This window comes from Schistocerca cancellata, chromosome 1 (assembly GCF_023864275.1).
Source record: "Schistocerca cancellata isolate TAMUIC-IGC-003103 chromosome 1, iqSchCanc2.1, whole genome shotgun sequence".
Classification (NCBI taxonomy): Eukaryota; Metazoa; Arthropoda; class Insecta; order Orthoptera; family Acrididae; genus Schistocerca; species Schistocerca cancellata.
In genome coordinates, this window is record NC_064626.1 from 1,108,354,509 (window position 1) to 1,108,379,167 (window position 24,659).

Sequence of the window (24,659 nt, forward strand, 5' to 3'; positions counted from 1 at the left end):
ATATTTTCTTCTTGTCTGAACTGCTTACGACACACATTTCACTTCCATAGAAGAACACTGAAGACAAATACCTTCAGAGAAGAAGTATTAGTAAGTCTTTTCTTAATGTATTTGTCTTGAGTGTACTTGTACGGAAGTGAAATGTGCATTATAAGCAGTTCAGACAAGAAGAGAATATAATCTTTCGAAATTTGGTGCTACAGAATGCTGAAGATCAGATGGGTAGAGTGAATAACTAATGAGGTAGTACTGTATCAAATTGAGGAGAAAGGAAATTTATGACATGACCTGACTAAATGAAGGCACTGATTGGCAGAACACATCCTGAGGCATCCAAGAATAATCAGTTTGATTATGGAAGAAAGTTTTTGAAAATGGGGGGGGGGGGGGGGGGAGAGATTGTAGAGGAGACCTAGGACTGAATACAGCAGGCAAGTTCAAATGGGCAAATGCATGTAGGTTTCAGTACAGTGTATAGCAGATAAGAAAAAAACATTTCCTGGATTTTCCCTGGATTAATCATACACTTTTTCTGGGGGTGGAAATACATTTTTCCATGTTAACTGACGATCTACTTTCCCTCACAGCTGTAAAACTTGGCAATCCGTTGAATGGCGAAGATTTTAGGCACTGGCTTAGGACTTCCTGGCATTTCAGGAAATGAAACCCAGCAAAAAGAAACATACCTTGGCATGATCTGTGATACATGGCAACATTTATACCGCCGATTTTCTTATTACGAAAGTATAAAAACGAATTTTACCGAATACAGCACACTAGCTTCTGAAGCACTGAAATCGAGATAGAGATGTGCTTTTATCAGCCAGTGATAGCTCATTTCACATGATCTCACCATCCAAATGCAGCAGTATTCATAGTATAGGACACATGATGTTGCTATTGGTTGATGAAGTCTTTGTTAAGTAGTGCAACCAGACAAATAGGAAAAGTTAATGGTATAAATTAATACACATGGAGTATAGCTACAAGAAAAGCTAAGCTTTCAGATATAATATTGGACGTCAACATGTTACTAAACCCAACTTCCTTCAAATACTTTAATCACACTGCTAATGTCAAACTTATTCCACAAATAATGGCAAGTTTATATTTGATATTTGTAACAATCCAGATGCTTACAGAGAGAGAGAGAGAGAGAGAGAGAGAGAGAGAGAGAGAGAGAGAGAGAGAGACCCAATGTATGTGAAGTCTATTGTAAGATCTTCACTTTACTCTGACACATGCATGAGGAACTATTTGGCTGAAATTCTCTCAATAATTATTTGCACTATTTATATGTTGTCATTAAAAAATTTAATGCACACCATGACACACATGTACATATCTCGACTGTTTTCAGGCTGAATTCTCAATTTCATTCAATTTTCACAGTCAAAACTCAACAGAAGCAATAAAATAGTACAAAATGTAAAACAACATTAAATTGTGTGCTCTGAAATATTGCTATTTAACACCACGCAAGCCTAGGTTCTTATCTTTACAAGATCCTTGACCTCCTTAGAATGAAGGCAGCTCAGTCACTACAATGCAATCCTATTACAGGAAAAGCAAATATAATTAAGCTATACATACAAACTGAAGTGCATTTAGCCATATCTAATAGATACAGTCTCTCACTCAAGATGTTTGAATCAAATATCCAAACCAAAAATTCAGCTTTACATCAATCTAGATAGCATCTCGTGAGATCATGCCATTATCAACACAATAACATAAGAACAATGAAATTCTTGTGCCTTAAAAAGACTGCGTCAAACAATGCAGAGAAGCTGTTACAGATTATTAATAACAAAATTCATCCACTTTATCACAGGCATCCAGCAGTTAAATTTCATGTCTCTGCAGAATGTGACATAGCAGCCTTTCTGTATTAAATTGTCAAATTCTAACATGATACCATAAATATACTATATAACAGAGCTCAATAAAAAGGGAGAACCTCAACAAATATGTAGATAAAGAGCAAAGTAAAAAAAAATTATCACACAAAAATTAAGTTTCAGTCTAATTTTAAAATACAGGAACAAGGTAGAATGAAGTGAAATATACAGCTATATTACAAAGATGGGTAATTACACCTCTTTAAAAAGTTACCATTTTTCACACCTGTAATGCTTCAGCCTGTGACAGCAGCTCCAAAGCATATAATATGCACCCTTGGCAAGACAGATCTTATAAAAAAAATAAAACAAGACAATACAAGCTGATAATAACATTACATCAGGTGCAGTCTCTTACTGAGGACCTACTCCTAATGGCAATTTGTTCTAACCTTTCTGCAAATGTACCATCCTCAAAAATTGAAAATTTGCAAAAAATTTCTGCAAAATCTATCTAGAGTTCTATGCAAAGTCATTTTTTTATGTAAAAAAGTGGCATGAAACAGCAGAGGATAATTCATGTTGAACTACACTGATGTCACAAATCGAAGGTGAAGGAAACATTTTCTATTTAACTATTCCACATCAAAACATTTGTAAAAACTTTTTATTTTCCTATGTCAAAAACTGCAGATGACTCACACAAAAACAACAACAATTTGCATGTGGAATGCAATTTAATATAATACAATATCAAGCACTAGTTTACAGATATACAACACAGCTAGTCTTCTAACACTGCATAGCAGTGTTTTAGGCCTATAAAACAACAGAGCCTTCAAAGCCTGTTAACAGACACTGTCCTGCTCTTGCGGTCTAAAGGCATGAATAAAGTACAATATACAATTTAACGAAAGCACTACATTGTCACTTGCAATAAATGTGCACCTACCTATAAATAATACTTTCTGCACAATTTCCACTCAAAGATGTTCGTATGAATTGCATATTTTTCTTAGGAAAAAAATATCGAGCATTGAGGTCACCACAGCTCACTAGCTGAACAGTTTCCTTAGTCAAATAGTGCACATGTTAGGTCTGTTTGTAATAAATAAAACTTTTTCCCATATCACAATGAATTACAATTTATGGAAAGTTTTCACTAGCGTGATGCAGCTAAGAATAGTTTCAGTACCACCAATCCACAGAAGGCATGCTGCACAATACATATTCACTTGATGAACTGGTGGCTTGTCCATTTTTTAGTTCACTGCGCAACAGTTTGCCAGCAAGTCCGTAATCCATATTTTACAAAATTTAATAAAGCCTTTAGTGTATGCATGAGTACATCTTGCAACCTGAAGTTATTCCTCACAAAGAGTACACATGCAGCAGACCATTACAGCACACCACCTCAGCAACACACAGCCACTAAGGTATTCCTTCTGATGCTCGTGGTAACACCGACGGTGCAAACAATTTCTGCTGTCCACCATGTTACAGCAGAATTTCCTGCAGGCAAATAATGATACCAACGTGTAAAGATGCTTACTGTTAAAGAAGAAAATTACACAGAATGTAAGGTGTCTGATGAAACAGTGAAAAAATAAACACACAAAGTAAATGTCTCACCCCTCTATTATCTCCAATACTCCCCTCCAACATAAATAACCTGCCTTTTGAAAGTGATTGTCAGTAAGTACCATTTCATATAAACAAAGATGATTCAAGATTGTAGCACTCTTACTAGACTGCACAACAACGAAAGCTTTTTGACACGCTATTTTGACAGTAACAGGAGGTGATAATAGTGACTAAAGCTAAAATACAGGGTTCCTATAAATGATTCACTCAATCTCGAAGGCTTGTAATTACCAAAGTATTACACGTACAAACATTATTGATGCATGAATAGAACCATACAGTCATAGGGTTTGCATTGTGCCCACCATTGGTGTTAAAAGATTGCAGTGCTTTGACAGAAGGATGATAAAGCAAGAAACAAATGTTTTGTGTTGGTTATGCAATATGTTTGTGGTAACAGTGCAGCATGCATTCAGAAGGAATTATGGAAAAAAGCTGCCATGTAAACAGAGCACTTTACTTTGGTATCAACAATTTAGGGACACTTGGGCCTTTGTAAACAGCGAAGTACTTGTTGACCAAGGATGCCATATGGAACTTTGGACAAGGTGAGGGCAAGTTATGTAAACAGTTCAAAAATTCTGTGGACTGCCATGAACATTGACTACCATAGCAAACTGAGCAGAAGACCCTGTGATGGCTGTTATATTCAAATCATACTATCTGTAGCTACTGCAGAAATTAAAACTGGAAGATTATGGCCACTGAAATCAATTTTGCATCACAATGCTGAAAGCATTTGAGGATGAACATTTTGCCTCCAAGCTGATATTCAGCAATGAAGCAACCTTCCGTTTATCAATGAAGCAACTTTCCATTTATCTGGAAAGGTTAATCCTTTGATTGCTGTGGACGAGTCAACTCGCCATGCTCTGACACAGGACAGGCACTGAGATATGTCTAAATGCAGCCCCTGGGTTTTCCCTTAAGCGTTATCCCATTCTGCCGACCCCTCACTTCTGCAGACAAATTACTTCCATATCACAGCAAACAAAAAAGTTTTGAGTATTTATCAAATAACATAAGGCTTTGTGTGCTGTAATTTTTAAAAAAACTTCTATTTCAAATTATTAAATTTTTTATGAAATGTGACAATTGTTACACGCACACGATCCCCAACGCGCAGGGACGGAAATAGGTGCGTCATGTGGGACCATTCAATGGTTGTTGTTGTTGTTGTTGTTGTTGTTGACGATGATGACTATGATGATTATTATTGGACAGCGGGGCGATCAACTACGCGGTTATCAGCGCCCATGCAAATTTCCAACCGTTTCTCAGTCCAATCTTCCACTTGCAGGAATGATGATGAAATGATGAGGACAACACAAACACCTAGTCATCTCAAGGCAGGTGAAAATCCCTGACCCCGCCGGGAATCGAATCCGACCATTCAATGGATATAAAATCCAATAACTCAAGAACAAAAGAAGATATTCTCCTCCCAATTTTAAATAGAATTGTGATACCTTATCAACATACACAGCAATGTATGAGCTAAATCAACCAAACACAAGCTTTACACAATACATTTTTACGAATACAAACTCTAAAATGTCATGCACTGTTCTACTCAATTTGATACACTGTATAATGAATAACTTAAAGACCTTTATTGACTGGAGATAGACTAAGACGTGCAAAAATCAATTTTCTTCAATAAATAGTTTTTTTAAAATTGGATGATAACTATTTCGTAGTGGCCAAAACGCCGTCTCAGAACAACTAACATCATTTGGTGAGCTCTACAGCAACAACAAAGCTGCACTCACACAGAATGCAGAGATCACATCTGTAGCAATTAAAATGTTACTCACTGCAATGTGAGTGTGGGGCATTGAAAATCCTCACAAAATCTTTGTGGATGAACAAGATTTGCCAAAGGTTAATGTTTTCTGTGCCATGTCACAGACCAAGATGTATGGGCTGTGTTTCTTCTGTGAGAAGGCTGGCAGGTACCTCTTACCTAGATATGCTGCAGCTGCTGCTGCTGCTGTTTTGTTGTTGTGTCCACAACTGACTGCTGATGATTCTAAGAGTCTGACCTTCGAATGGGACAGGACCGCTGCTCACTGGAGCATCACTATTTGCCATTATCTGAACAATGAACTTCTGTGTCGCTGGGTTGGATGTTGAAATGAAGCTGATGTCGTTCTGTTCTCTTGTGACTTTTTCCTTTGAGTGTACATTAAGGACTGTACTTCCACACCCGCCACCAAGATAACTACAAAACTTATCAGCGTTGCTGCGATGACCACTGAAAGGATGTTGGCACATAAGGAACTAGACTATAGCTTGGACGTGTGATCAAAGGGGCACTCTTAGGACACATGCAGTGTGTTAACACAAACTTCGTGAGTTTAAGTTTCTAATCATGCACCAAGTCATATTTGTACATGTAAAACTTTGGAAACATACAGAGTTTTAAAAACGAAAGAATCATTTGTAGTATAATACAGAAAATGTGACAGGGAAAGAGGAATAGCAAGGTGGGGATGGGAGACAACAAACTAGGATTATGGAAATTGCACATTTTTCTGGGCATGATGTGATATTTGACGATAAATAAAAATTTTTGCACCCAAGATCACATGTTGAAATATTTTTATTTCCTCAATTTCAACAGAGTCTACTGTCATCTTCGGATCCACAATATACCAGGAGAAAAACATTACTCTGAAAATCTACATAACTGTACAACCAGTATACAAGTGGAGTAACATAATAACCACGTCACAATATTTTTTTACATACCTTCTGGAAATAATATTTATGTGCATGAATCTCACAACCACAACAAGAGCACACTATTTATAAAACAAACACACCACATTTGCCTAATTATGTCATATACAGAAAATTCATGATCTATAAAGAAAGTCTCAAAAATCAAGAAACAGTAGATAAAAAGTGCATAGCACCAACAGAGTGCCATGGAGTGGAGGAGAGTTCATCTGTGGAGCTGTTGATAGGCTATATATGTTACAATGAGAGCCCTCTCATATCTGTACTACACTACCCATAGGTTCTTCATACTAATACCTCACGGTGAGCATTTTTTTTTAATTTTACTGTTAATTTTATTTTTCCACAAACATTCAAATGTTGGACCTGTAACCCTAAGGCAGTCCAGCCTACGAGAATCTCCTTAGTCAATTGTTGCAGACATTACACTTAAAATGCAGCACGACAGTATCCTCAGTATGATTTTTTGGATCATCCTATAAATGTAGGAACTGTGTCTATGCACTGTTACCTTCAACAAGACAATTCATGTTCATCTATGAACAAGGAAGAACATAATTGTACTGTTGATTCAGGTGAACCGACATTCTTCATCCTATGTTGGGATATTATGTAATGCTTATGGCTGTTTACGCTTAGACCAATAGATAATTTTTCTATTATACACTGAAGTGCCAAAGAAACTGGTACAGGCATGCATATTCAAATACAGATATATGTAAACAGGCAGAATACAGTGCTGTGGTCGCCAACTCTCATATAAGATGGCAAGTGTCTGGTGTAGTTGTTAGGTCGGTCACTGCTGCTACCATGGCAGGTTATCAAGATTTCAATGGTTCAAATGGCTTTAAGTACTATGGGACTTAACATCCGAGATCATCAGCCCCCTAAACTTAGAACTACTTAAATGTAACTAACCTAAGGACATCACACACATGCAGGATTCGAACCTGCGATCATAGCAGCTGCGTGGTTCCGGACTGAAGCACCTAGACCCGCTTGGCCACCGCGGCCGGCATCAAGATTCAATCAAGTTCGAATGTGATGTTATATAAGGCGCACGAGTGATTGGGTCACAGCATCTCCGAGGTAGTGATGAAGTGGGGATTTTCCCATATGACCATTTCACGACTGTACCGTGAATATCAGGAATCCAGTAAAACATAAAATCTCTGACACAGCTGCATCCAGAAAAAAGCCTGCAAAAATGAGACCAACGATGACTGAAGATAATCATTCAATGCGAAAGAACTGCAACTCTTCTGCAAATTGCTGCAGATTTCGATGCTGGGCCATCAAGAAGTGTGTGCATGCAAACCATTGAATGAAACATCATCGATATGGGCTTTCGGAGCCGAAGGCCCACTTGCGTACCCTTGACTGCCCGACACAAAGCTTTACGCCTCGCCTTGGCCCATCAACGCAGATACTGGACTGTTGATGAGTGGAAACTTGTTCCGGTTCGGATGAGTCTCATTTCAAACTGTATCGAGCTGATGGATGTGTACGGATATGGAGACAACCTCATGAATTCATGTACTCTGGATGTCAGCAGGGGACTGTTCAAGCTGGTGGAGGCTCTGTAATGGTGTGGGGTGTGTGCAGTTGGAGTAATATGGGACCCCTGAAACATCTGGATACGACTGACAGGTGACACGGACGTAAGCATCCTGACTGGTCACCAGCATCTGTTCATATCCATTGTGCATATCCCGACAGACTTGGGCAATTCTAGAGCAGGACAATGCAACACCCCACACGTCCAGAATTCCTACAGAGTGGCTCCAGGAACACTCTTCTGAGTTTAAACACTTCCATTGGCCACCAAACTCCCCAGACATGAACTTTATTGAGCATATCTGGCATGCACTACAATGTGCTGTTCGGAAGAGAACGCCACCCCCTCATACTCTTACTGATTTATGGACAGCCCTGCAGGATTCATGATGTCAATTCTCTCCTGCACTAGTTCAGACATTAGTCAAGTCAATGTCATGTCAGGTTGCGGCACTACACGATATTTGACAGGTGTACCAGTTTCTCTGGCTCTTCAGTGTATACCCACCATTCCTATGTCAATGTTTCTAGTGAGTACATTGTTGTATTTCTAAGAATATTAAATAATCTATGTAATTGCTCACCACCAGTTGTCCAAGCATGTAACTGCCTATAAATGCTTCTGCTGCAGGCTTGCTTAGTCTTTCCTGAAGGGCCGTAGCTGTGATGGCTCAAATGATTAAATTGTCTCCACTCCACACCACAGCACAGCACCTTGATGGTGCTATGGACTTTTCTACTCTCTTATGTATTTGACAAGCCAATGTAGGCCTGTGTTTTGTAAATAGAGCATGCTTTCATTATGGTTGCAAGATTCACACACAATAATATTTCCAGTAGGTGTGTAATAAAATATTGTGATTTGGTTACTATGTTTTTCTACTTTTATACTAGTTGTCCTTTTATGCAGATCGTCATAGTAATGTTTTTCTTGTGGTACACTGTTGATTTGAAGACTACAGACTGTTGAAAACAGTCACTGAGGATATAAAAATATTTCAACATGCAATCTTGGCTGCAAAAATTCTTATGTATCTCAAAACAGGAATACTACTTTAATTATGCCAAGAAGAACAGGTCATCATGAAGATTCTGACAATTTTTACTAAAAACTAGTGAACAAGTCACTATATTGAATATTTATTTTTATCAAGTAGCAGAAAACATTAAGCTAATCAGTGAACACATGACAGATGAAATATCTATGACCAGTATGTATGGATTTGCTTCTGTAGTGCAATACTACTGCCTTGCTGGCATAATAGGATTGTTTCTGGGCAACAGTAACAAATATATGCATACCAAATGCCATGAAATGTTTGCTAATAGCATAGTTAATATTACAAACACTAAAAGAGTTATACAGAAGTAGTTTTGTGGTCAATTATTCTCCGACTTGACAGTTTACCAGGCACTGATACGGAGTGAGGATATGCTACTGTTTAAGAGACCAGGAAAGAAATCACTAGTTATCTCCCCCAAGTTACTGTCTGTTTACACACAATAAGAAAATAAGCCATCAAAATCTGAAATAATTAAAAGCACATGACGTGTCTGGGAATCCTACCAAAGACATTATTACTTTAGTGACACTAACACTATGAACAATGAAAATTACAAAAATCCATGTGAATTCTGAAGTGTGTAAGTCCAGAGATGTTAACAGTGTACGTGTCTGTACACATGTACGTGTCTGTACACATAGTTGATTTCTTGAAACCTCACGCGGAAAAGACATAAATCTTAACAGGAAAACTGATAGAAACAGACAGACGTTCACTAACTCAAAGTCTTTAATTAAAGAAGTTTTTAATTTTCTGTTATATTCATATGTCTGGCCTCCATTCCCATCAACCAATTTTGTATGACTACTCTTCCTATGTTCTGTTTACATTCAGCTGCAGAAGCTATGGACTTAACTCAGTGCGATTGCATAATTCCAGTAGAATTTAAATAATTTAGGAGTAAAGAATACTTCTCACCAAAAACAAGAAGTGTAGAGTCATTGAGAACAAATCCTTTGTTGGAAATAGAGCGTGCAGATCCATCTACCCACCCACACTTATGATCCTTCATCATGCTGGCTGAATACACTTATGCCAGGATTGCATTTTGGCAGGTGGACTAGGATATGACTGGAGTTTGTTCTGGTTTGGTGGGTAGAGGGGAAAGAGTGGCGGGAGGCAGAAAGAGAGTTTGGGGATGGTTGGGTAGTTAGCGGCTCCGAGGAAGGCAGCAGGCTTGCATGCTAGGAATGTGGGGAGGGAAGGGTGGCACATTCACAGGCTAGACATGTGGTGCACGGGTACCGAAGGTGGTGGGGTGTAGAACACAATGAAGGTGACGTGGGGCACTGTTTTGGAAGACGTGAGAGGACTGAGAAAGGGGAAAAGTGTTGGGTGGAGGGTATCAAAACAGTGAGTTAACAAAGATTTTGAGGCCTGGAAAGTCAAGGGGATGAACGATGCGTTTCAAGCATAACTCCCATCTGCAAAGTTCATAAAAGCCGGTTGTGGAGTGAAGAACCCATTTAGCCTTGATGTGAAGCAGCCATTGAAATCTAGCATGTTGTGCCACTGGGTTGTCAATTTTATTCTTGGCCACAGTTTGGCAATGGCCATTCATTTTGGAGGGCAGCTGGTTGGCTGCCATACTATCATAAAATCCTGTGCAGTGATTGTGGCGAAGTTGGTATATGACATGGCTGCTTTCAAAGGTGGCCCTGCCTCTGATGGCCAAGGACAAGCCTGAGATAGGACTGGAATAGGAAGTGCTGGGTGGGTGGATTAGACAGGTCCTGCACCTGGGTCTTTCACGGATATACAACCCACACATTTTTTAGTGTTCTAGCTCAACAAAGGCTCTATTCCAAAAGCTAGCAAGTTTCCTACCTCTTGTGTGTATGCCTGTCAGCAACTCAGTGCTTCTATTGTTCTGTGAGTGGTCTCCTTTACTCTTAAATTATGTACTTATAATTCCAACATTAAAAATTTCAGTGTTATTTCCATGTCAGAACAATGTTACTGTGAGTAGGTTTTTTCAAAGGGGTAAACTGTACTTTCACGACTAATTTTCTCATGCAAGAAGTTATTTCCTACTAATATCTGCTAAATGTGACAAAATACTAACCCACATTACTAAGCGTCTTGAAACACATTATGCTAAATAACAACTGATACTTATGACATAACATCAATTCAAAATTTTAAATTACATTCTCAAATCTGCAGCAAGTCGTATTCTTACCGTTTATCACAGAGGAAATCAGTTACACTGAAGGAACGTCACTCAAAAGCTGTAAGAGAAAAAGAAACACGTTACACAAACATATCTTCCTTACTCAAAAATACACGCTCTGGTCAATATTACAAAAGTTGTGCTTTGTGGAAATGTTGTAATTTTCTCTCTCCTCCATATTACGAACAGGTAGAGAGTAGAGACAGACAGAGAGAGGGGAGAGGAGGGAAGGAGGGAGCATGTGCTGGGGATTGTGAAGGGCCTAGATAACTGATCTGGTTGTTCAAACAAACTAACTAATTACAAATACAAAAAAATCATAAGTTCCTCAAAATGTTAGGATAATCCTACTTCTCAATTGTATATCTGTTTGCTGCAACCCAGTACAGTTGTTTTTTCAAACTGATTTTTTTTTTTCCTCTTCCAATCACTGCTGCACACCACCTTTCAACGTCACTTCATTTGAAGTTCTCTTGAGTATTTCTAAGAGAGGTGAAAACTGTATTGTATTAAGTGTACGTAAGCCTACATAATACTCATAAATCCTCACTGTTTACTCCAAGATGCAAGACAGAGGTGACTTTGTAGTGGATTTGAGTTTAATTACTGGTCATTCTTACTCCCATTTCAATGTAATGTTCCAAAATTATCACTTTTGGATCTGAAAAAGAGAGAATGTGATTTCCTCTACCAACAGTTGAGCATGGATTTATTTTAGTGGACCGCAGGGGTTAAGAGCTTTGGCTCTATTCCTTGTTCGATCTTTTAGTTTCAGAATGGTGATAGAGATCCTAGATTTCATCTCAGTAACAATTCTGTCCACAAATCCATTACCTCTGACCTAGAAATGCATGGACACAATGATCTCTCAGTTCAACGGTCAAGTGATGTGGCACCTATCTTGTGGACACGTTACTGAAATGTAACGCATCATGGATAATATTATTTGCTGACTAACACTTATATCCAAAATAGTGGCTATTTCACCGATAGTAATACACCATTTTCCTTAACTAACTCTTGCACTGCAGCAATCTTTTCATACGTCACTTTGTGGTGCACTAGACCCAGGTGCAGAGCCTCTTACACAGAAGTTATGCCTGAAGCTATCTGCACTACTGTAATGCTTGCTGCAGGGAAATTTATGAATCATCATACTGTGCTCATCTTGCTATGAATTTCCACAAGTTTAACAGCTTCACAATTCAAAGAAAACTTATCACCAATTGCTGTTCCAATGTGGTGCAATTCAACAATGGGATTGTCATCTTTGAACTGAAACAGCTTCCTTTTCTGTTCTGATGCAACAACAGGCTGTCAACTGACAAATCAATAGGAAAACTAGATTTTTATTGCACTTTCAAGGTTTGCACTAATTCACCCTCATATTTATTAATATGTGATGCTAGCTGAAGGTGATAGTTACCACAAAGTGTTCAAGTCAATGCATTTTGATTTACTGATTCAACAATATACATCAGCCACCTCACCAAAAGTCTTCTTGGACTGTATAAATACAAACTATGAACGTGGCTATTATCCAGTTGTTTCATAGATACCACCAACTAGCCTTGCATAATGCTGTATTTCAAGTCAATGATGTGCTGGACCACGCCAACCCTGCAACGTGCTACATCTACATCTACGTGATTACTCTGCTATTCACAATAAAGTGCCTGGCAGAGGGTTCAATGAACCACCTTCAAGCTGTCTCTCTACCGTTCCACTCTCTAACGTTGTGCAGGAAAAACAAGCACTTCAATTTTCTGTGCGATCCCTGATTTCTCTTATTTTATCGTGATGATCATTTCTCCCTTTGTAGGTGGGTGCCAACAGAATGTTTTCGCAAGCGGAGGAGAAAACTGGTGATTGAAATTTCATGAGAAGATCCCGTTGCAATGAAAAACGCCTTTGTTTTAATGATTCCCACTCCAATTGACGTATCAAGTCTGTGGCACTATATCCCCTATTTCGCAGTAATATAAAACGAGCTACCCTTCTTTGTACTTTGTTGATGTCATCTATCACTCCCACCTGATGCAGATCCCACACTGCACAGCAATACTCCAGAATAGGGTGGACAAGAGTGATATGCAGTCACTCTAGTAGATCTGTTGCACCCTCTAAGTGTTCTGCTGCCAATGAATCTTTGGTTTGCTCTACCCACAACATTATCTATGTTATCGTTCCAATTTAGGTTATTTGTAATTGTAATCCCTTAGTATTTAGTTGAATTTACAACCTTAAAATTTGTGCGACTTATCCCGTAATCGAAATTAAGCCAATTTCTAGTACTCATATGAATAGCTTTACACTTCTCTTTATTCAGGGTCAATTGCCACTTTTCACACCATACAGGTATCTTATCTAAATCATTATGCAATTTGTTTTGGTTGTCTGAAAACTTTACAAGATGATAAATGGCAGCATCATCTGCAACCAATCTAAGTCGGCTACTTAGATTGTCTCCTATGTTGTTAATATAGATCAGGAACAATGGAGGGCCTCCAACACTTCCTTGCAGAACGCCGGATATTACTTCTGTTTTACTCCACAAGTTTCCGACTATTACTACAAACTGTAATCTTTCTGACAGGAAATCGCGAATCCAGTCGCACAACTGAGGCGATATTCCATAGGCATGCAGTTTGGTTAGGAAACTGCTTGTGAGGAACAGTGCTGAAAGCCTTCTGGAAATCTAAAAATATGGAATCAATTTACATCCTCTGTCAATAGCACTCATTACTTCACGAGTATAAAGAGCTAGTTGTGTTTTGCAAGAACAATATTTCCTGAATGCGTGATGACTGTGTCAATAAATCTTTTTCTTTGTGGGACTTCATAATGTTCGAATACAGCGTATGTTCCAAAACCCTACTGCAAATTGACATTAGTGATACGAGCCTGTAATTCAGCATAAAAAATGGGTGAGACTTCGTTCCCCACTTGCACAGTGCAAACATAGACCATTTTCCTAGGATGCAGACAACACAGTGCTTTGTGGGCTCTACCTGCGGGAAATGATTGCAAGCTTGCTTGCTTTGGGAGGTATCTGCCCTGCACGTCGCAGCAATTTGCTTGGTTGGAGGACTGGGGAAAGTCTAGCAGCAGCAGCAAACTACTAGGCAACAGGTGCACTATCTGTTTCATGCTTACAGGCAGTAAGAGAGGAGCTAATTCTTCTGACCTACTTACTGAAACATTCACCAGTTACACTACTGGCCATTAAAATTGCTACACCAAGAAGAAATGCAGATGATAAACAGGTATTCATTGGAAAAATATATTATATTAGAACTGACATGTACTGACATGTGATTACATTTTCACGCAATTTGGGTGCATAGATCCTGAGAAATCAGTACCCCGAACAACCACCTCTGGCCATAATAACGGCCTTGATACGCCTGGGCGTTGAGTCAAACAGAGCTTGGATGGCGTGTACAGGTACAGCTGCCCATGCAGCTTCAACATGATACCACAGTTCAAGAGTAGTGACTGGCGTATTGTGATGAGCCAGTTGCTCGGCCACCATTAACCAGATGTTTTCAATTGGTGGGAGATCTGCAGAATGTGCTGGCCAGGGTAGCAGTCTAACATTTTCTGCATCCAGAAAGGCCCGTACAAGACCTGCAACATGCAGTTGTGCATTATCCTGCTGAAATGTAAGGTTTCAGCATGGATTGAATGAAGGATACAGCCACGGGTCATAACACATCTGGATCGTAACGTCCACTGTTCGAAGTGCCGTCAGTGCAAACAAGAGGTGACCGAGACATGTAACCAACGGCACCCCATACCATCACGCCAGGTGACACGCCAGTATGGCGATGATGAATACACGCTTCCAATGTGCGTTCACCGTGATGTTGCCAAACACGGATGTGACCATCATGATGCTGTGAACAGAACCTGGATTCATCCGAAAAGATGACGTTTTGCCATTTGTGCACCCAGGTTCGTTGCTGAGTACACCATCGAAGGCGCTCCTGTCTGTAATGCAGCTCAAGGGTAACCGCAGCCATGGTCTCCGAGCTGATGGTCCATGCTGCTGCAAACGTCATGTAACTGTTCGTGCAGATTGTTGTCGTCTTGCAAACGTCCCCATCTGTTGGCTCAGGGATCGAGACGTGGCTGCACGATCCACTACAGCCATGCGGATAAGATGCCTGTCATCTCGACTGCTAGTGATACAAGGCCGTTGGGATCCAGCACGGTGTTACGTATTACCCTCCTGAACCCACCAATTCCATATTCTGCTAACAGTCATTGGATCTCTACCGACGTGAGCAGCAATGTCATGATACGATAAACCACAAATGTGATAGGCTACAATCCGACCTTTATCAAAGTTGAAAATGTGATGGTACGCATTTCTCCTCCTTACACGAGGCATCACAACAGCGTTTCACCAGGCAACGCCGGTCCACTGCTGTTTGTGTATGAGAAATCGGTTGGAAACTTTCCTCATGTCAGCATGTTGTAGGTGTCGCCACCGGTGCCAATCTTGTGTGAATGCTCTGAAAAGCTAATCATTTGCATATCACAGCATCTTCTTCGTGTCTTAAATTTCGCGTCTGTAGCACATCATCTTTGTGGTGTAGCAATTTTAATGGCCAGTAGTGTACGTCGAATGGCTGCTTCTCTGCCTCTAAGGATGAGCATCTTGTAGAGTAGGGACGTGAACAGCATATTTTCTGGAACATGGCTGACATGTTGAAAAACTAAATTCAAAAGGAGTTAATTGGGCAGATATCAGAAGAAAAATGAATGAAACATGCAAGATGAAATGTCTTTGATTATGTCCAATGTAATACATTTTTAAATGTATTGTACTGAGCCCGTAATCACAGATATAGTGAATCCCTCAGTTTTGGCGAAAGCACTGACACCGAAGAAGGTGGTCATGTTGTCCTCTGACAGTCCATTAATTTCCAATACACTTGCATTATAAGGCATTGGGAACTGGCAGTCTTCTGCCTAATTGAAAAATTGTTGTTACTAAAACGTTATACACTTTTTGTTCTTCACGATGTAAGAACATTTTTCAGACTACTTCCTGGGTACTCTACCCAATAATATACAGTCATCTTCCTGTTCCGTAACTTCCATGTACTTTCAGAGTACCAAAATTAACAGGTTTTTACATGTAACACAACACTACATGTTTTACCTTTGCTGTCTCTACCACTACTGTCTCATTGCACTGCTCCTATAATAGCAAAATGTACCTCTTAATGGAACGAACTCTCATCACACCAACGAACCACAAATACTGCTCTTGGCTAGGGTAAACTGTAGCACCTGTCAACTTCCAACTAACTGTAAAAATGAATTCAAACCTTTCCAAAACTTTTCCTCACTTTGACCCTTCGCCCCCGCCCCATGGAAAGTGTAAAGGGAGAAAGTTCGTCACTTACTACATTTCAGATGCTGGTTGGCTAAAAATTCCAAATCGTCTGCGACAATTTAATTTATTGCTTCACAGTTACTGACTTTTTGGCCAGGAGGTTTGTACATGTCATCGACATGTACCACTGAGGCCAACTATAAAATTATGCTTTTTAATAACACAATATTTAGGAGATATGGCATGAAAAACACTGAGTATTGTGAAAAAGCAACCAACTTTTCTTAAAAGCTTTTTCTGAATTATAAAAATGCATCAGAAGGTAGTTCTCATATAATTCTATAATGTACAGTTGCCAAATCAGAAATACCACTTTATTTTTTTATTTTTTTACGTTCTAATGTGCACTGCCCCCTGCCTAGGGAATCATTTCATTTCATACAGTGTCCTGCAGCCAGCAACAGACAGCTTAATACGCAAACGTACTCCACAGCAACTATGATAAATTTCTGCACCTAGGAAAAGAAAGCTTAAGTAAGCCATAAAGGGCCAAAGCCGTGCAGGATAACCAGTCACCAACCAGCCATCTCCCAAAATGGTGTACAATTTATCCTGTACACCTGTATTATCTAAAAATCACTAATCTCATACAAATATTATAAATTTTAAGATTTTTTACTCTACCTCACAATACTGTTACTGCCTTTTCTGTACTACAGACTTCTCTTACAGTTCTCAGTATTCCCTCTTCCTACGCATATTATTGTCATAATAGTTACGGAACTTTTAAAGATATGCAGATATCTTGTGTTTAAATAAATATGGATCAAAATCAACAACCTTTAACAATGGCGAAGAAAGCAATATAGCTTCATATTGCGAGTTATGGAGTGACAATGTTTGGAGAAGCATCACTGTGACTGAGTCTGAGTCTGGATTTTATCAGATACATAGTATTAATGTGGAGACCGGGGAGGGGGGGGGGGGTGCTTAGCCTTATTAGTTTATGAGGAATATATTAATAACAATGGCAATTAATCTTGTTTATAATTAGAATCATTGAAGTCTCATGAACAACTTGCTCATGAGAGAAAGGAGTCATCCGATTTGGGGAGGAAGGTAGAAGAAATTAACTTTGACCTTTTTGAAGGAAGAATCTGCAAACTTGCTTAAAATGAGGCAATGCATAAAAAAATGATACCTAAATGTTAACCACACCACTAGAATCATTGTACTTGGAAACTGCTCTTTAGTGACTGATATTTTATTATTGTTTCTACATTTCCACAAAACACTTCACTTCATGGAATTTAAGTTTATGTGTGTCTACACTTGCTAGCACTGAATTTTTTCTGATTGTACTGAATTTAATCATCTGCTAAGCAGAAAGTTGGTTTTCACATAAAGATAGTTGGAACACAAATTCGACAAATGTTAAGGAAATCTTCCCATCAATATTCACAATGAGATCATGCAATATGCTAATTAAATTTTATGTTTTGAGTATTTTGACATTGGTAACAGCACTGAGTAGATCCTACAATTAAAATTATGTATACCCAGCACCATATGTTTGATGTAATAATGCTAGTAAAATTTCCAGTGATGGACTTCCTTAATGTGTAAGAAGAATGAATAAAAAAAGAAGAGACTACAAATCCGTAACATCTCTGTCACAACCTAAAATACACAAAAATGGCTATGAAAACTTCATTTTAAAAAAAACCACAAGATGTAACCTTATGAATCAGAAACCATGAGTAACTTTCTATGCATGCAATATTCGCAGCAAGGACCTTTCGGCTCTTGGTTGGACAGACTTCAGAGAACTACAACTTTTGTAAACACTACAACAATACACACAAAAATTGTGTATCTTCAAACAGAACTTCCAATTTATCAAGTTTAGTGCAGTGTTGCAGAAGATGATGAACTTATTCCACTGAACACAAATGCATCCATCTTCTCCCAATCAAATGTCTGCAACTTTCCATGTCAGTAGTACTGCTTTTTAAAGACTAAAATGGAAGGTAACAACTAAGCAAATGATCTTCAAAGTGTCTTCCATTACATTACTCAGTATCTTGATGGACTCTTCCATAATGAAGGGGAAAGAAAGTCTAACAATCTTTATAGTTGCAGTTGCAGGGACGGAAGGAAGGTCAGAATTAATTTATTGTATACATAATTTGAGAGGGCAAAAGCTCTGGGATTGGACAAGAAAGGAAGAAAATAGCCCACCATTTTTGGTTAAGAAAACCACTAGCATTGACTTCCAGTGATTTAGGTAAACTGCAGAAAACTTAACTCATCACGACCAGATAGTAATATGAGGATCACTCCTTGCAAATAACAACCAATGGACAATCTCTTTTAATGTTGCTCCAATTCAAACAGACCAACAAGGAACTTGAGGAAGCAGGACACAGTGTTTCAATTCACAAACACACTAAAATTTTAATCTACGTGCTTTGTATTCTTCTGTCACCTTCTGGCTATGTTTGCATTAATGAGCAGTTAGTTTAGAAAACCAGGGTACAAATCACATAGCTTTTCTTTGCATCTCCTCAGCAGTTTTAGTTGCACTAAGGTGATGAAAATCCATAATACTAACACGACTCAGGAAAGTGCTTCCAATTAACCCATTAGACAAGCTGAACATCTCCACCAGTGTCACAATGAACTGAACCCCTATCTTCATCTACTGCTTCCTTCCTCTATTCAGTCCACATTACTAATTTAATCTTTCTTTTGCATGGCACATTGTTTTCATCATCTTATACATGGTGTACATAAGTCCAGGAACACTTTCAATTACTTATTGCACAAGAACGAAACATTTTACAGATATCATACATAAGTCATTTTGAAGAGACACCCTGAAAGTTTTTTCTTGCATGTATACCGCCAAAGCATAGTTTGGCAGTTTGCTGATAGTCAGTGCTAGCCACACAAACATGGCGAGTTCAGGTGCGGTGCGAGCTTTCGGTGTGTTGGAGTTCGACAAAAACAAGTGTGCTACAATTGTTCAACCGAAGTTTGGAACGGAGTATGGTAAAAAGCCACCAACAAGGAAAGCCATTTACTATTGGCACAACAATTTCGTTATGACAGGTTGCTTGTGCCCGGCAAAGAGAAGCATCCCAGTGTAAGTGAAGTGAATGTGGACCGTGTACAAGAGACAGTCATAAGAAATCCAAAGAAATCTGTGAGTCATACATCCCTTGAACTCTAAATGGCTCCAGTGATTGTGTGGAAAGTCCTGCGACAGAAACTATCTATGAAACCATTCAAATTGGAGGTAATGCAGAAGCTCGGCGACGCATCGATGGATCGGCTGTACTACAGAAGGGCACAGCTGTTTCATAAAATGGCTTCCCCTATCACCAGATCTCTCACTGTGTGACTTTTTTCTGTGGGGACACATTAAAGATCTGGTGTAAGTACCGCCTCTACCCTGTTATGTAGCAGAGCTCTGGGAGAGAATACAGGAAGTGACTGCCACAGTCAACGATGCCATGCAGGGACGGGTATGGCAAGAATTTGATTACCATATTGACGTCTGCCGCGTCACTCATGGTTCACATATTGATTGATTGTAAAAAAAAAAAAAATAAATAAATAAAAAAAAATTGAGTCTCTCTTCAAAATGCAATATGTATGACAACTGTATAATGTTAAGTTCTTGTGCAATAAATAATTTAAAGTGTTCCTGCACTTTATGTACACCCAGTATGTATAGACAAAAAAAAGAAAAAAAAAACTGCTCTTGGTAGCCTGAATATTAAGAACTGGATGATCTCTAATCTTTTCTCCTGTACTAAATGATTTACATCTACATTTTCATTTTCATGCATTGTGTGCTGGTTAAGTGCTCAGGATTATTACTGTCTCCAGAACCTTTCCTTTTGGTTTCTACTGTAGTTTTCCCACACTAAACTCTGTTGATTTCCACTTTATTTTACTCCTCGAAACCACTACTGAGTTTAACACTGAAATCTTCGTGTTCTCTACATTCATCAATTCTCACATCCACTTCTCCTACACCAACATCATTGCCCAACAATATTATCTGAAATTTATACAACTGCAGCTTATTAGTCCTCTAATACTTGCTCTACTCTATCTTCTGCACTCTTCTTCAGGTAAAGAAAGGATTAATACAAGATGTGGAAGTATAGAATGAACAAGAATATTAAAAAATATTTTGATGTGTTGTTCACACAAATTACATAACTGTTGCTGCATGGATACACACACCACTTCTGTGCAACAATCAATCAGCAGCAAAGAAGGTAGACGATTAAGTATAACAAGACTGTTTCCAACATGAAAACAACAGCAATGGTAACCACCCATGAAGAATTAGGGCATACAAGCTAAGAGAAGCAAAGTGAAACATTTGAACATACTCAAGATGAAGCAATCTGATATCACCAAAAGACTAGTAAAGATGTTTTCTTCATTCCACACACATCTCTTCATTCACAATCAGGGCTGTGTAACATTTCAATCTTTAATAAACAGTACTATGAAATTTTACTTTTGTATGTTATATTTAATACTTGTCATTGATGCAGCAGGTTATTCAGTTTACTATTGTTTATATTTATTCCATGAAGCAGACTGAGTCATTCTTATATTAGTGGCAAAAACCTCTTTCAATATCTTTACTTTCTACAAAGCATTAACAAGGGAACTAATTGTAAAGATTTTTGTGGAGGGAGAAGCAAAGGACACACACAGACAAATTCTTTGAATCATGTTTACCTCTCAGGCTCCTGACACACATGTACGCAAACAAGAAATATCCATAGATAGCAACTTCCTCACTTAGCCAATTACCTGCCCCTCAGAGAAGTGAAATTTATCAGCACCAATTGTCATATTCCAAAATGTTTATTGTAAATCTCCAACATACATGTGAAGGAAACTCAGATTGAGTAAGCAAACCAGTACAAGTGCCCACTTACAAAAACAACAAGTGAATATGGCATACCCTCAGAACGTCAAGATAGTGAAGGGCAGGTACTCTGCTCCCACATCAATATTAACTACATAAATAAATTTTCAAAAATAATAAGATTCCAAATACAATTTGCCCTTAGGGTTCCCATATTTGCAGTTTTTTAATGTAAACATTATTCAGTAACTTACGATCTCAGTAATTCAGCAAATTTTGCATCCTTCACTTTAGCTTAATTTAACATAGATGTATGTTTATTGTTTGGGGGATTTCCACATATACTGTACTTAGCTTCAGAGATTCTGTAGTTGGGGTTTTTGCACCTAGTGGCACCCAACATTTTCTTTTACTCCACATCAAATTTTTTCATTTTGCTGGATTAAGGCAAACAGTATCTTACAAACCCTGACAGTGCTTTACTACGGGCACAATGTAGTCTACAATGGCAGAATTTTATGCCTTTTCATTACAAGACTACCACACAAATACAAACATTATGCTCAGAGACTTTTCCCTAGTGACAATACAAGGTGCTCTGAACTAGCTTAAAAAGAAATACTCTTCCGAGTCCCCAACACAGAGCTTATGGCATTTGACTCTTGCATTCTTAAAAGCTGACACAGTTTAGACAAGTCAAGAACATATTTGGTAACTGATTATCTGAGGTTTGTGTTATTTCAGAATGTAGCAGAATCTAGTGTGTGAAAAATGGGTTCCCTCTACCTGAAGTGACCTGCCATTCCTATTTAATCCTCCCCAACCTATCTGTCTCTTAACCCCAAGATGAATAACTAATAGTTCTGAACACTACAATAATGTGTACTTTTATGTGGTCCTATAAGCAGTATTAATACTTCACTTTTCAAAGACGAGTACTGGACAGTAATTCTGTCTTATGATTTTGTAGCATCTTCAAAGTTGGGAGATCTTTACTTCTGCAAACTATTAAAATGAACATTTTTCACATGACTGTACACTGGCCTCATGTGTGTGTTATGCACTGCACCTAATCAACCACAAACTGATCCTTCTTTGGGTTGAATTTTCCTACATCTGCCACTCACACTGAAAGTTTTTGTACCTTACTGAGATCAATAAAGAAAATAACCTTAAGGAGTTTTGGTCAAAATAACAGTAGCAACCTAGAAATTAACTGACCACACAGCAACTGACAAATATATATGTGAAAACAAGGAGAAGTGCGCGCACAGAACCAGAGAGAGGGACCACGTTTATGTTCAATACCCATTTATGCCATTAGTACATACTGTCTCTGAATAAAAGAGATTGTTCACTTTATTTGTAGCCACTGTGAAGGAATCAGTCTGCTTGGGAAGTGATACCTCTGACTGAACATATAATACTGTTAAAAATTCATATATACCCAATCAGGTACGTTGCACCAATGCGCCATCACTAAGTTTCAAAACAGACCAACAGGGACCATACACATGTCTATATAATATTTCAGTTTTTTCTTTGTACATCTTGGTCATGTAATTATGACAGTCTGAAATAAAAAAAAATATTTTAACATACTACAGCCCTGATTGTGTCCTGGTCTGGAAGAGCCATCACTGTACATAATTACTTTGAGATGTAAGTGTACGTGCGTGTTGGAGAGCGGATGTCAACGTGCACCATAGACGTTTGCTGCTGGGGCGTTCCTTCTGGCGGGTTGCAGTTCAGGAAATCCCACACTAGAATGGTGTCGTCATGAGAGCTGCTAACAATTTGGAACTCATCAAACTGGAGGCGGAAGACTCTTCCCGTATGTTCCTAGAAAGCAAAACTCAAGATCAATGAAACTGTTCTTTAAAATATATTACCAGCCATTTATCTACATAGAAACAGATTCTCTAAGTAAACTTTAGCTTCTGTTAAAATTGAGAGCACATACAAAAGATGATTTTCTTTAAACTACAAATGAAAGACTAGGAAAAGATCATGAGAAGGTTCAGAAACACACAAGACTGAAAATGTAACCATTTTTATGCCCTCTATTAGTTATATTCCACCAAGGACCTTACAAAAACTATTATACACGTGACTGCCTACAGCATGGAATGTAGAATCACAAGTTCTGGCACACTGAATTTGTTGGAGGAACAGTAATGGTTAAATTTTTAGTTTAGTTGGCTGCAATATTCACCAAATTAATTTCTTCAAAAGTTAGGCACAACTTAAAAATTCTGTAATGTTTGTGCTTCTGTCCATGTAAATAAGAGTGTAACACATCAGATACCATAAACCCTATTTTAGCCTAAAAACAGTCTTTTGAAACCAAAATTTATTATTGCCATCAAAGCCTATAAACAAAACCAAAGGTAGGGGAGTGTGTGTGAGATTTTATATATATATATATTAAAAAAACTTACCTTAGTGGGAAAAAAGGACGGGTATACACTCGCACACACACACATATCCATCCACACATATACAGACACAAGCAGACATATTTAAAGACAAAGAGTTTGGGCAGAGATGTCAGCCGAGGCAGAAGTGCAGAGGCAAAGATGTTGTTGAATGACAGGTGAGGTATGAGTGGCGGCAACTTGAAATTAGCGGAGATTGAGGCCTGGTGGATAACGGGAAGAGAGGATATATTGAAGAGCAAGTTCCCATCTCCGGAGTTCGGATAGGCTGGTGTTAGTGGGAAGTATCCAGATAACCCGGACAGTGTAACACTGCGCCAAGATGTGCTGGCCGTGCACCAAGGCATGTTTAGCCACAGGGTGATCCTCATTACCAACAAACACTGTCTGCCTGTGTCCATTCAGGCGAATGGACAGTTTGTTGCTGGTCATTCCCACATAGAATGCATCACAGTGTAGGCAGGTCAGTTGGTAGATCACGTGGGTGCTTTCACACGTGGCTCTGCCTTTGATTGTGTACACCTTCCGGGTTACAGGACTGGAGTAGGTGGTGGTGGGAGGGTGCATGGGGCAGGTTTTACACCGGGGGCGGTTACAAGGGTAGGAGCCAGAGGGTAGGGAAGGTGGTTTGGGGATTTCATAGGGATGAACTAAGAGGTTACGAAGGTTAAGTGGACGGCGGAAAGACACTCTTGGTGGAGTGGGGAGGATTTCATGAAGGATGGATCTCATTTCAGGGCAGGATTTGAGGAAGTCGTATCCCTGCTGGTGAGCCACATTCAGAATCTGATCCAATCCCGGAAAGTATCCTGTCACAAGTGGGGCACTTTTGTGGTTCTTCTGTGGGAGGTTCTGGGTTTGAGAGGATGAGGAAGTGGCTCTGGTTATTTGCTTCTGTACCAGGTCGGGAGGGTAGTTGCGGGATGCGAAAGCTGTTGTCAGGT

General features: G+C 38.9%; 1 protein-coding gene across 5 annotated transcripts in view; it reads right to left on the reverse strand.

Moving 5' to 3' along the window:
* Positions 1 to 1,291: 1,291 nt before the first annotated feature.
* The window catches only part of LOC126092013 (beta-TrCP), a 116,497-nt gene continuing 93,129 nt past the window's right edge, over positions 1,292 to 24,659 (reverse strand). Inside the window, exons 10-12 of one of the 5 annotated variants that reach the window (XM_049907406.1) lie at positions 22,932 to 23,119; positions 11,034 to 11,082; positions 1,292 to 3,353 (exon numbers count right to left, since the gene is read on the reverse strand). In XM_049907406.1, the coding sequence (XP_049763363.1) occupies positions 11,076 to 11,082; positions 22,932 to 23,119 (195 nt within the window). In that variant the 3' untranslated portion in view covers positions 1,292 to 3,353; positions 11,034 to 11,075. Of the gene's footprint in view, positions 3,354 to 11,033; positions 11,083 to 22,825; positions 22,851 to 22,931; positions 23,120 to 24,659 lie in introns of those variants that run through there. The other 4 variants (XM_049907431.1, XM_049907415.1, XM_049907423.1 and 1 more) reach the window with 4 other exon arrangements.